The sequence below is a fragment of the Neomonachus schauinslandi genome, chromosome 2 (genome assembly GCF_002201575.2).
Source record: "Neomonachus schauinslandi chromosome 2, ASM220157v2, whole genome shotgun sequence".
Taxonomy (NCBI): domain Eukaryota; kingdom Metazoa; phylum Chordata; class Mammalia; order Carnivora; family Phocidae; genus Neomonachus; species Neomonachus schauinslandi.
Window position 1 is genome coordinate 151,000,096 of NC_058404.1, and position 14,542 is coordinate 151,014,637.

Consider the following 14,542-nt stretch of genomic DNA (forward strand, 5'->3'; position numbering starts at 1 on the left):
AAACAGGGCTCTAGATGTCAAAGCTAGTGAGCAGACTCCCCTTCATTAGGTGTGAATGCAAACCCAATCTTCCCAGTAGTTACTATACAACAAATTAAACAAGATACCTTTCTTCTAAACTCACACTTTTCGTACATGCTTTATTTGTAGTTTTTACTACAATTGCCCTTCAGAAGCATCTCTTTGAAAGAATGAATGAGAAAATTAAAGAAAAAATAATAAAGCAAAAGAATACATAATAGAGGTGGAGCACAGAAAGTCAATTGTCTTAAACAGTTTTTTTTTTGTAATTAATTTGTAATTCAATGCAGTAGAAAACACGAAATTAAAATATTTTTTAAACCCTGAAATTATTTGACTCATGCTAATTGCACTGGAATTAATTGCATATAGCTACTTATCTTATAATTTCTAAAGTTCTAACACATTCTGTCAATGAAACTAATGAATTAAATTATCACATCGTAAAGTACCTGGCACACTACAAACCTCAGTAAGTCAAATTCTTTGACTCTCTGAAATTTCAATTATAGTCACGGTGTCTATATTCAGAAATTCTACAATTTACTTCTGAAGGAAATGTTGCCTAATTATCCCATCCCAGCTGCCAAAGTATTGGAAGAATAGAAAGGGTGAGCAGCAATGAGCGATATGGGTGTTTAAGAAACTATCCACGGACCAGCACAGCCTGCGAATGCGTGGCTATGTGACGACAAGGTTGTTGATGCCACAAGCCTGTGATGGGCAGCAGGCAACATGCCAAACCAAAGGACCCGCTTCTCCAAGGGCTGCCGGCTGAGCCTAAGGCTGATTTCCCTTCCGCCTCCCGGGAGCCCCGGTGTTCGCAGGCACCGTCAAGAGAATTCTTCGCCCTAATTATCCGGGGAGGAAGACGCGCCTTTCCCGGAGACCGCTAGGCAACACTCACCACGGCAGCCTTCAGATTACTTCCTCCGCGAGTGTGTGACTTCGTCTAAGCAACTCACACTTAGTGTAGATTCTCACTGGCGAAGCTGCGAGCAGCAGAGGGCGGGGGAGCTGGGAAGAGGAGGAGGGAGGACGGTGGGAGGTGCAGAGCCGGGAGGCAGAGGAGACGACGGAGCTCCAGACACAGCAGGAGGGCGCCGTGGCTGTGCAGTTTCAACCTCGTCCTCCCAGCCGCGCGCACACCACCTCCTCCCGGAGCAGCGGGAACCGCAGCAGCTCCGGGCTACCGCCGCTGGGCTCCGCGCTCCTGGCCGCCTGCAGCCGCCAGTACCTCCCCTTGTCAGCACTCAGCCCGCAGCTATTTCCTTCTGCCAGTCTCTGAACTCTCTGGATCTTTTCCTTTGCTCGCCTCTCTCGTGTTTTCTCCACCCTGTATTTTCTCAACTCCTTTCCTTTATCCTTAAGCACCCTGTCTTGTTCTCCTCTTTTTATTGAGCATTTTTCTTGACTTAAGATGACTTGTCTCCCTTACCTTCATCATTTCAGCCCTGAAGACTGAAAAGGAACCTTTATTTTCCCCTCAGGGGCATTTTAAAGACCTCAATCCTTAAAAGTCTTAAGAGACAGAGAAACAGGACGCGGGACCTTCTCGACACCCTTGAGTCCAGTCCAGAACTGCACTATCAGCCATAACTAGTATTTAAATTAAGCCCACTGAAGAGAAGGGAGACAGGAGCCGGAAGCAAACTTCGGCCGTCTCAGAGGATCCGCGGTTCCCGCATTTGGAAGAGCCGCGTGCCAGAAGCCAAGGGACTCCACGGGCAACGCGGAGGAACCGCGAGCCTCCCTCGCCCCCTCCCCGAGGCCGGGGCGGTGGACTGAGCCGCGCGGGACAGCAGCGGCGGAGGCAGCGAGGAGAAGATGCGGGGCTCGGGGCCCCCGGGTGCGGGACGCCGGAGGCCCCCGGGCGGCGGCGACGGCGACACCCCCAGCACCCCTGCATCTCTGGCCGGCTGCTATGCCGCACCTCGCAGGGCCCCCCTCTGGACGTGCCTTCTTCTGTGCGCCGCGCTTCGGACCCTCCTGGCCAGCCCCAGCAACGAAGGTAGTGTTGGGGGTGGGGACCGCAGCGACCTGGGGCAGAGGGGCGAGGCGGGGCCTGGAAGTGCGGGTGCGGGCGCTCTGGACGCTGCTGCCACGGACGAAATCTCACCCCGCATCACGAATTAACATTTGTCCGCTTTCGCCAGCCTTTTCGCTCCCCTTTGCTGTGTCTGGTTGCATTGTTTTACATTAGGTGCGGAGCGCTGGGCGAGGAACGTGCGTGTGGACCGAGGCTGGTTGGGGGGCTGGGAAGTTGCAAGCGGGGGGGGAAAGAGAGGTCTGAGACCCGCGCCAGAAGGTTGGGTGCGGCTGGTTCTCACTTGAAGCGCGCGGGGAAGTGACATTTGGATCTTGAAGGAGTGGGAACTGTCTGAAGCTCAGCGACAACGAGCTCGGGAGCGGTGGGCTTTTAGAAACCGTTATTTGAGGCCGGTGATGGGAAATATTGTGAGGGTGGCTGGCTGCTTTTATTTTGGGGGGGGGGGGGAAGTGCCTTCTGGAAGCTGTTATTTAGGGCATCGCCAGCTGCTATTCTGGGGTGGGTGGCAAGAGCTGTTATTTCTCGAGGGAGGGCAATGGCGAAGGACAGAAGGCGCCCCACACTGTGGGGTGCCCTTCACTTTGGGGGCTCATAATCACACTGAGGTGAAAGTGGAAGAAGGCGGGAAGGTGGGATGAGGCGGAAGGGGGGTGGAGTTTCGCTGCCAGGAAGTTGCTGCTCAAACCTACCAGGGCTTGTGTCTCGGTGTTTGCGTGAGGGAAGAGCCCCGCTCTCGTCGGCACCGGATCCTGGAGTTCCCAACCCTCCTCCCCACCCCCAATCCTGCGCTCCGGACCCTGAAGGCTGTCTCCGCCTGCCGCTGGGCGAGTAGAGTCGGCCCGCGGGAACAGCACCTGTGCGGCGCTCTCTGCTCCCGGAGCTGTGCTCAGCCCCCCGGGCCCGCCACGGTTCGCCTGGGCGTTCTTGGCCCTCGGTCTGCTCCGGCCGCGCTTGCTCCTCTCACACCCCGACCGCGCTGGGTCACAGCTCAAAAGCTCATTCCTTTAGAATGGGGGTGGGAGGTGTAGCATCTCAGATACAGATCTGGGCTGCGAGAAGCGGTCAGCTCCACCACGCAAACATCAAAGACCCTGCCCCCTGGCTGGAATACTGGGGTTTCGATTTGAGGCTCCTCAAACCACGGGTGAGGCACAGAACCTTAAAAAAATCCCTTCCACACCTAGGGCAGGGGACGCTGGACCGGAAAGATGAAGCAGCAGCCTTGGGGTCGTGTGTGTCCTCGTGACTTGCGCGGGTTGTGTGGCTGTAGGAGAAGGCGCTGAGCTGGTTTAGGAGCACTGCCAGCTCCCTAGGAACCGTGTGAAAGCAGGGCAGATCGAAACTCCCTGCCCCACCCCATGAACTTCTCTCTTTAATCCTTACATTTATTGTTTTAAATCTGATTTAAGGATTCTGTGTAGCTCACTGTATCTAGTTATCTAGCTATGGCAGTCTCCCATGCTTAACCCAAACAATCTGCATCTTTTCCCCTTCCCGATGAAGTTGAAAAAGTGTTTTAAGTGGTAGTCCTTTTATTAACCTCTCATGTTAGATTTATTATGTTAGAAGTCCAGAGGATTATAACAGGGTTTGGAATCCTTTTTATTAACTGTCTTATTCCACCGGAAGGGGCATCCTGGTTTGGATTTAAAGAGTAACAGTAATAGTAGTGTCATTCATCCTTTCCTGTTCCCATTATATTTCAATTTTTTTCCCCCCAGGTGTGATGAGGGAAGTGGTTTATGTAGAGATGAAAGGGAGTAGAGGCTCTTGGTTAGAGAAGGGGAAAAAATGAAATCTCAGGGAGGGTGATGCTGAATGGGCACAAGGGCCAAGACTGCGCCAAGGAGGAAGAGGCAGAGGGAATTGGAGGGAAGCTAGGAAATAGCACCGGTCTCTTAAGGTGATGTAAGCAGAGCTCAAATCTTCTGGAAGGTAGACTGGTTGATATCACAGACGTAACAACCACAGGTTGTATTGTCCCTATGCCAGCTATTCGAACACACATCAAAACTTGGGTTGTAGGGAGGTGAGGATTGCAGGATCTATCACTATTAAACACAGTAGGAAATAAAATCGTCTTAATATGTATGCTTCACCTCATTCATTCTATCTCTACCCAACAGTTTTCCATCTTTCCATAAGTATCATCTCAGACCATTGCTCTCCTCTTCTTTTTGTTTCTCCGTGTGTTATTATAAATCAAGCAATAATATATTAAGATACTAATAACAGGAGTTTATTTAAAGATTCCAATTGGAGTTTTTAAGTTTGTTTTTGATTGTTTATTTCTGGAAGTTCTTTGGAAGATCAGGGGCAGAAAGATTCGATGTATGCACTGCATCCATTAATAACTTGCTCTCATATATTTTGCCTTCTGCAACCTATAGATACTTAGTGATTTCACAGACTATAGTGTATGTATGTGCATATATATATAATATGAATGCTCCCATTATGTGAGGAAAAAATTCAAGGCAGATAGACATAAATGTGACTTTATATTCATAATTTGTATTCTAGTCATTTTTAAAATTTAACTTTTGTAGACATAAATAAGCAGAACTGAACAGGAAAAGCCAGATATATATCTAGAATCTTAAATTGAGATGGAATGAATGTTAGGATATGTTGGATAAAAGACAATAAGAGGAAAATGTACTCTTTAGATTCAATTCTAAGATAAAATAAATATATCTTTAGTTGTCTTTTTACATACCTTAGGCATAAATTACATGTGGAAGAAACCTTTGAACTACAGTCTAATATAAAACACTTCTATTATAAAATAATTCAGAGGCATATTCAGCAACTTATCTCAGATTGATCAAGCAGGACAAACATTAGCAAGTATGTCAACAAGTGAAAATGTTAATAGATTTAATAAGTAAAGAGAGCATGTCCACTGTTATGAATATTGGAGGTGGCCCTGAACTTATTCAGTAACTGCCACTTTTTGCTGTCTGGAGATATATTTGTAAACAAGCATTATTTGACAAGTGCTTTTCGCAGCAGGGATTCTTGGCCAATTACTGCTGAACAGCTCTGCATTGAAAATGATTCACCCACAGTGAATCAAGCTTAATTCATTGAAGCTACAGTCAGTAATGTCCCAGTAAAGTGCTTCTGACAGTTGTCAGCAGTTTGTATTTGAAAAGTCCAGTTTCTTGTCTCTGAATGTTTTGTATGTTTGAGAAGGTGGGGTGGAAGGACTCTTGGGGGAAAAACACACACATACACACACACACAGAGCGGAAAAAAATTTAGGCTAAAGTGTTAAACAGTCATAAAATTGTAGATGTTTTCAAAGGAAAGAAAGGAAAAAAGAGTTTGTTTTAGGGTTTTTCTTAGTTTATAATAGGACCAGGCCCATAAAACAGATTGGAGGACATAATAGATTTGTAAAACTAAATGGCTTTGTTTTGTGGCCTTGTCATCCTGTTATAATTCATTTCCTTTTAGGTAAACCGGCAGGACCCCACAGAAAAAGGACAGTAAAATCATTCCCTCACCAGGACACTACTGAACAAAAAAAGAGAGCAATCACCCTTATTTGAATCTTAGGTGGTTGGAAGGAGAAGAGGCCATGAAGAGTTTTGGCTTTTTGCTTTATAAACCATGAAAGGGGGTAAAGGGTTGACCCTTTAATTTTAAGCTTTTTTTTTTTTTTTGAGGTAGACAAAAATCTTGGGTGTAGGGTGACAGGTAAGAAGATTTTATTTCCTCATAGAAGACAGAGAAGAGGGTGGACAATTCCTGCATTTACAATGAAAATTTCTCCTTTTATTGAAAATATTCTTTTTGTAATATCACCAGTTGTAAATACTATTAACTCTTTATTTCAATCCACATAGGATTAAAAGGGTTTATTTTTTATACTTAGAAATGCATTACTGTACTTACCATTATTTATATAATTAATACTCTACGAATTGTAACCATTTAGAATATTTCTACATAAAATGTCAATATTAGATGATACAGCTATTTATAGACAAACATCCCCAAACTATTTAATTAAATATTGGACTTTATTCAGTATTGCTACTGTTGCAAAAATGACTGTGCTTTTCTTATTTTCACTACATTTTTGCTGATTGACTGACTTGACCACTTGAATCTCCTTTGTTTGGAGTGCTTTCTTATGTATTTGCTTGAATGACTAATTAATTTCTCTTTTATTTGGAAGAAACCTTTCTATGTTTGACTATAAAAATAGACTATGATGTACATTATTATAATAACTAACTATAGATATTTTTACTTATATGAGTCAATGTTCTTTTTTAAAAAAAATGTGCTGCTAATATCTTAAAGACATAACTACTATAGAAAGTATTGATAACTCTTTATACTTCATTTTTTACATTTAAATTACCAGATATATTTCATTTTACTAATGAGTAGTTTGAATTTAAATTAGCAGAGGTACCTAATTATTCAAACACGATTTATGCATTCTTGACCCTTTTAAAATAGTTTTACAATTGTTTTCATAAAGCATCAATATTAACTGAAGTTTGAATATGCAGCCTTGCTTATTATAAGCCATTAAAAATTGATTGCAGTATTGGTCCATTTTTCCCTTTCAGAAATAGTAAATTTTTACTATAAAAGCAATATGCAAGCAAAAAATATAAATTATCACCTTAGAGACTCAGAATGATTCTTGCAGTTCTAATATCTCTGGTGAGTATGTATTTATCTGTAGAGCAGAATAGCTCCTACTGGTAGCTCTACTGGGTAAATACATATTTTGTTATTTTATCAAAATTTATATACTCAGTTCATTAGGTAGTGATTTCTTCAAAGGAGTTATCCTAGTCTACTGTATACATAAGCACACTTACTGGTATTTTTAATTCACATTAAAAATTTTATCCTATGTTTTAAAATATAAAAAATAAAATGAGCTCTAAAGGCTTCGTAAATACAGATTAAAATGTTCCTTAGTTTTTAAGAAGCTTAATAATATATATCTTTAAAGTAACAAAACAATAGTTTTATTCAGTAAGAGGTATTTGATATAAGAAAGATGAGAGAATCTCTGATCTACTCATAATTTTTAAAGCATTATATAGTGATTAGAAAACTGGAAGATTTGAAAGTTATTCACTGTGAAAATCTTTTATTGGTTCCATTAAAAATGTCTAAATTAAAACTAAATGATTCACCCTTAAGTATTTGTTTGAACTTAAATTAAAACTAAATGATTCACCCTTAAGTATTTGTTTGAACTTCCAAAACAATTAGCATGAGTATTTAGAAAAGTCTCCCTTTATCATATATTTACTTTTCTCTTTTTAGTTTCTGACTGTCCAGACATTTCTTTATTCAGAGTTAATGAAATAGATTTTAAAGTATTTGAAGAAGACAAAAAATTTATTTTACTGAAGAAAAAAAATGTTTAAAATTTTAAATTCAAATTTTAGAGAACAGTTCATTTTTGATAATACATTATTAACATATACAAGGTGTCATAATGAAGAACTTTCCACAAAAATAGTAGGATCAGTAATGCCACAAATTGTGCTATGAAATAGTTGTTTATAAATCAAGGTATACATAGATAGTGGCACAATATTCTTGAGTATTGAAAGGTGATTGGAATTTTCACTTTCTGACACTGTAAATTTCACAGATATAGGATTTATTCATTCCATTTATTCTGATCACATAAAATCAAGAGGTAGCTCTAATTTAAAATTTATATTACAATAACAATAGAAAACAATGAAATGATTTAAAATGTAATTCTAATCAGTGAATTTCATGAGAAATAAAGACTTTCAAATTCCCTTTTAGCTTCTTTCATTACCATCTTAAAAAATACTTACTTAATATAATCTGTTAGTAAAAGCAAAAAGTAAATAAATATATAAAAGGGAAAAGCACTGTAAGGTACATAAGAATTTGAATTGTGTCTAGTGAAATGTGTAGTAATTTATGGTCTTGTTATTTTTTTGTTTTGTTTTGTAAAAGCTTAAATCTTTCAACTATCTCTAATGAGAATCTCAGGTGTTACAAAGACATAAAATAAAACTAATGTAGTAGGTGTACCACTTGGAGTTTTTCAAAACTCTGTGGTTTAGCATGATGACATTTATTAATTGTCATTTAGTGCTAGTAAAATTTTTAAATGTTTTTTTAAAAATTTTTAGTGATTTAAAGAAACCCTAAGGAATCATTTCTACTATTTAGAAATTGCTGGAAAATCCTTTTTAAAAATGTGTGTGAGCTTTGTCTTTAGAATACCATTTACAATGTATTTCAGTTAAGGAGAACCTGGTAGCTTCTGTTTGTAATTAGGGTTTATTCTAGTTCTTCTTTTCCTATAGGAACCACAGCCTTTCGTCTCTGATCAGTTTATGTGTTACTTTATTAATATTTAAATTGTTTAATATACTACTGAAGAGCATACAAAATTGTGCGGTCAAAAATCAACCCTAGGTCATGCATTCTTTCCTCATGTGTTTATGGCTTTAATCATGGTACATTTATTAAGCAGAGTGCAGTAATTTGGCCAGATGATGGTCCAGGTGTACATGGACATGTACACCCCTAAATGTGTGTAGAAAGGTCACGGTGAGGCTGAAACAAAGAGTGGGGAGAGGTGTCAAGGTGGTATCACTATGATTTTGATATGATTTGATATTAATAAAAGTACTTGCATTTTATTTTTTATATTATTTTTTAAAATACTACTACCCCCTCCCCCCCCACACATATTCTAATTTTATATTTGTTTCACTTTTGCTCTGAGGATAAAAATCATAGTCTAATGAAAAAAAAAACCTCTTTAGTTCATTTTATTTCATCAGTTTAGGTTTTTTTCTTCTTCTCTTTCTACTTCTACTGTTTTGTTGAGTCATGCCAAATACTTGTGGTGTTAGACACCCCGCAGATTAAATAATTGGGATTAAAGTGTCTGTGATGATTCTAATTCTGTTTTAGTTGCTGGACTATTGCCCAGGCCATCTCTGCATCCATTACACATGTCTTCAGTTCTAACTAAACTGGGCCCATAGCTCTGTTAAAGTAAATGATTCTGGTAAAAAAAAAAAAAAAAATCAAAGAGCCAAAACCTGAGGGTTGAAATATTTTGCATATGCTTTGTGAGAAAATGTTCCTACTTGGAAACATGTTTCGGGCTAAGTATTGGAAGATTTAGAGAAAATACAGTCTGTTCTTTTACTCAGAAATGGGTAGTGTCTTTTTTGTCTCTTGTAATAATGTCACACTCTTATTTTTATCTGCCATGTCTCCCTTCCCCTGTCCCCCTCCTTCCTTCAATCCCTCCTTTCCTCCTTCACTTCCTTCCTTTCTCTCTCTTTCCAACCCTCCTTCCTCCCACCTTTCCTATAAGACACTCCAGTCATACAAAGTCAAAGCAAGATAAGAGGATAAGAGCCCATGCCTGCTATGTTCCAACACCCCCAAGGAAGTCATGATGTCAAACTGGGTGAGAAGTAATAGTCTTCTGTTAAATAAATCATGGGACCCACTCTCTAAAAGTAAAGAGCATATTGTGTCATACTAAGTCATACATTGTTTACTTAATTCATAAATCAGAAACACAAGGATTTAAGTTTTTTATGTAAGTTTTATGTTTCTTATGAGATACCTCACTTTCTTTACACTGGCTGTACCTTCCTGTTCTAGGATGCTTGTTAATGTCTTTTCTGTGGAAAGACAAACTCAGCAGGTAGATCCAGCTGGCTCTGGTTCAGCCCAGCAGTCCTCAGCAGGAACTTGCTCTGTGAGCCAAATTTTGGCTTTCACCCAGAGTCCTCTCTTGCCTTATGTGCTAGCTGAACAGGTGAGGCTGGACACCTGGTCTTGTGGAAGATAGCAGTGGAATGTCTTCTCCTTCAAGAGTTTTACCCTGGGCAGTGTAATGAGTCTTTTACAAGGGGGTGCAACTAGCCTTCTCAGACAAGCAGAAAATACTTGGAAACTGCTATGTGTGAAGGATTTGAACCATGTCCAGTTTCAGACCATCGTATTTGATTTCTCTGGAGAGGTAGGGAGAAACATTAACAATAGAACCTCTTAATCTTACAGAATTGGAGTCACTGGTTTTTGATTCAAGCTTATGAAACAGAAGTCGAAAAATGATTAAATGTTATAGAATTATGGAAAAATAAGCAAAACCAGAAACTCTAACTTTGAAATTCAAAAACAAACTAGGCTTGTCTCTTTTTTTTGTTGTTTGCTTGTTTATTTTTGTTTTTGTTTTGTTTTTGGCTCATCTCCATTGCTTACCAACCCTAAGTTCTGTGGACACTCATTTAGTTGTTGTTGTTGGTTTTTTTTTTTGACCTCAGTTCATTTATTTGTAATTTGGTACTGCCTACTTTACATAATTGTTGTGGAGAACAAACAAAATGAAACAACTTTCTAATTGGTAGAACACTTCACAAATGAAAGTTCTGGGAGTGTGCCTGATTAACACTCTGCAGAGTCCATGCATGTGCACACCTCACTTGCTGGGTAAGGATCAGGAAACAGGAAAGCACTGTGTGCAGCAGTTTTGTTTTAAAACTTATATTATGAGAGGAAACTTCCTTAAGAAAAGGAATATAAAAATATATTACCTTTGCAAATCTAACTGAATATGGCTTTAGTGAATATTTCACTAATGCCTTAATAGCATGGAAGTGGCCCATTTCCTTGACAAGACTCCCTCCTTGAATGCCCTGTAGCTTAATTTTAATTAGCTTCACAATAATTGTGCTTCATACTGGGTAGTGCAGAATGGGGAGATGTAAAGACCATGAAATGAGCTCTATCATATATTAGTGGTATGGTCTTGAACCATCTACCTCAGATTCCACATAGTTAAAATGAAGTGTTAACATACACTCATAGGGTTGTTGTGAAAATAAAATAAGAATATATATATGTTGCCTAATGAAATTCCTAGAGCAAAACAGGTATACAAGAGATGTAAGTCCCCGTATTTTCCCCACTACTAAATACAGGCTATTTGAGAGAAGATTTCACAATCACAGGTCATCATCTCCCTTACACTGGATGATTAAAGGAAAACTGGGTCAGGAGAACAATCTAAAAAAAAAGAATTGCATGTGCAAATTTTCCGTAGAGCTATCCAAGATAAAAATCAATGGCATGAGGTCTGAATTTTCTGCTGGCTTCCTCATTATTTGCTATTGAATACTGGGATTTGATTAGGAAATAGAAAACCATCAGTATAAGGATCATGGGTGGAAAATGTTGCATTTTACCTCATTATTCCCCAGTTAGAGGTCACATGTTTCTTATTAGCCACAAAACATATCAAGAGATATCTTCAAATATTTTAGATATTTAGTCCTCACACATTATGTTGTCAGTTTTACCTGATTGACAGATAGATAGGTGGATAGATAGCTAGATAGTCATTGAAATTACCCAGTGGATAGTCGGAAGAATTAAATTCTTAGAAGTTTCCTAAAAAAGATGTCTGACATCATAATTTGACATTACTCTTTTTGTCTGAAATATACAATTTTCTGGTCTGTTCAACTATATTCAGAATTTGAAATAGTACTAGGAAGCATAACTTTTTTTTATATTTTCAGAAAAGTTTTAATATAATTCTGTGAAGGCTTATCCTTTTTATGTAAGTGAACATAACCAGATGTAAGGAAGTTTAGAATGTACTGTATTTAGAACTGCTTATGAAATGTTTGACTCTATTTGCATACTAATGAGTACACATACCTGTATACCATAATTATAGCTAACATTGATTATTGACCTACAGTGTGCCAGACATTTGTACTAAGTAGTTTACATATATATTGATTTCTTTTCCTCAAAACAAGCTTAGGAAATTATATAATAATAATAGTAATAATAGTAATAAATAATAATAATTATTATATTTTCATTTTACACATGAGGAAAGTGAGCAGGGAATGGTTAAGTAACTTATCCACAGTTGCAAATCTGAAAGTGATAGAAATCTGCATTCAAACACAGGTAGTCTAACTCCAGCACTGCTCTTAACAACTCTTCTAGACCAGGAGACACTGTTGACTAAAGTCCTCCAGACATCTACAGTGACTCTGGCCCTCATCATCTAAGTAATGGCTCATTCCACTGACAGTGGGAAGTATAATAAAAGTGCATACAAAACTACATGTACAGTCCAGGGGATATTTTCTGTGCAGTTTACTTGCAGCCCCCTCCTTTTTTTTCCCCCTCTCAATAAATACTTGATCAGCTGCTCTTCATAAGGCTCTTATGCTCTGATATACCCCATGTTGACGTCTCCCCTTTCCATTATCCAGAACCCCACTAGCACAAGGCAGGATCTCTTCCCACACATTGCCTCCATTTCAGGGCAGGTATTCTTTACTTTTTAAATTGTTTTCTGTTATTTTAGTATATAAGCAACCCAATTCTCAATCCCTAGTGCAGGCTAAACTCTAGACTCAGGTGTTATACCTGAAATCCATTTAATTTTAATTCTCTTGGAGGAGTGATGGCTCTAAGATGGTGACATATATTGTTCCTGACTTCTGCCTTGCTCACAAGAAGAACAACTATTCAAAAACAAGACACCACTAAGAGAATCCTAGAACATTGCTTGAAGTTGAAGCACCTCTACACACCACAGAGACCAAGACAGACTGCACTAGAAGGGTTAAAGAAGCTACACCTTGACCACATTGCCCATCTCCAGGCCAGTGCAGCACAATGCAGAGAGGTCTTCCCTGAACTCTGGTTCTTCCAATGGGAAAAGACAACCCAGAGGGGACAAGACTCCCCCAGAATTGTGAGTCACTTTGTAAGAACTCCTGCTCTGATCTCACACCATGGAAATTGCAGGAGAATCTGTGGGGTTCAGCCACGGGGAATCTTACTGCCATGGAGAAAGGGAGAGGGGATTGCAACAACCAGCCCATGGATCATGACAGATGAAGTTCATATCTGTAGTGCCCAAGTAGTAATCCTAATCAGTGGTTTTGCTCATCTGCAGAACCAAGTCAGAGGCTTACTTTGACTAGGAAACAGGGTAGGGTGCTGATCTTCCCGATGGATCCTCAAAGGAGGAGTTTTGTCAGTTCTGGAGCCCAGTTTGCCCATACCCATTCGGGGAGCTGAATCACAGCCCCACCTTCTGTGGAGAATGTCTTACAGTCCCATCTGGTCAAAAGGGATAGCAACAACTCCTGGGAAGCTGTGTGGCCCAGCAGAGCTCACACTGAGAGGCTGGCAGGCAAACCCAGTAGTTTGCAGAGCAAAGCCAGTGGCTCTGTTCAGTTTAGATACTTTGGATGTGGGTCAGCTTGAGTTAAGATGACAAACAAAGAGCTTTACTGACTTTAGAGATGTTTCTTCCACTGCACCCCAACAGGGACTCTAATTTGTGTTTCTGTTCAGTGCTGAATACACCCTTCAACCTGTCCAAGGGAACCGAACTGAAACACACAGGAAACTGTATAGTCCATCCAATAGCCCTACATACAGTGGCACTTGAACAAGGAATACAGCCTGCATCTTTCCCCATCTATGAAGCAAAACCAGTGGCCTTATTTGACCAAGGAATTCAGTACACAGTCATACCTGATTCAAGTATGAAAACAACAAGCTATACATCCCCGGGTCCTGTCCTGCCAGGTTAAGGAAGCAAATTCATAGTCCCATCTACTACTAAATATTGTACCCAGTCCCGACCATCTAGTAAGCCTGACCAGAGATCCAGGCAACTGTGGAGCCCATCCAACAGCCTCACTTATGTGGAAAACAAAGCCAGCAATCCTATCCAACTGTTATCAGCCAACAGTACAACCCTCATCCTTATCCTCATAGTTCAAACAGTTGCTTCTCCCAAAATACACCATGATAGGAGGCTTTACCTGTCCAAGGACATTACCAGCAGACACACCCAAAAATTCCAACTGAGCTGACTGGTGAAGAACTGCATCTGTCAGAGCAGACCTCTAAAGTCTGGAAGAGGAGCCCCGTTACTCAAATGTGCAGATACCAATGTAAGGAGTCCAGGATCATTAAAAAAAAAAAAAAATCAGATAAATATGACACCACCAAAGACATCTAATAAAGCTTCAATAACTGCCCCTGAAGAAATGGAGATCTATGAACTGTCAGACAAATAAATCAGAGTAATCCTTTTAAGGAGGTTTAGTGAACTATAAGGAAACACAATTAAATGAAATTAGGAAAACAATGCATGAACAAAACAAGAAGTTTGACAAGGAAATAGAAATAAAAAACACACAGAATTTCTAGAATTGAAAAATACAATAACTGTACTGCAGAATTCAGTAGAAATTCTAAAAGCAGACTCAACCGTGCAGAAGAAGGAATCAGCAACCTGGAGGATAGGACATTGGAAATCACTCAGTCAGAAGAGAAAAAAGGAAGAAAGAAAGAAGATAGAAAGAAAGAAAGAAAAGAAAGAAAGAAAGAAAGAAAGAAAGAAAGAAAGAAAGAAAGAAA

The 14,542-nt window shown here is 39.7% G+C and overlaps 1 protein-coding gene across 1 annotated transcript in view; it reads left to right on the plus strand.

The window, feature by feature from the left end:
• Positions 1–1,848: 1,848 nt before the first annotated feature.
• EPHA5 (EPH receptor A5) overlaps positions 1,849–14,542 on the plus strand; it is a 347,186-nt gene continuing 334,492 nt past the window's right edge. Inside the window, 1 exon segment of the mRNA XM_021702245.1 lies at positions 1,849–2,032. Coding sequence (XP_021557920.1) covers positions 1,849–2,032 — 184 coding nt within the window.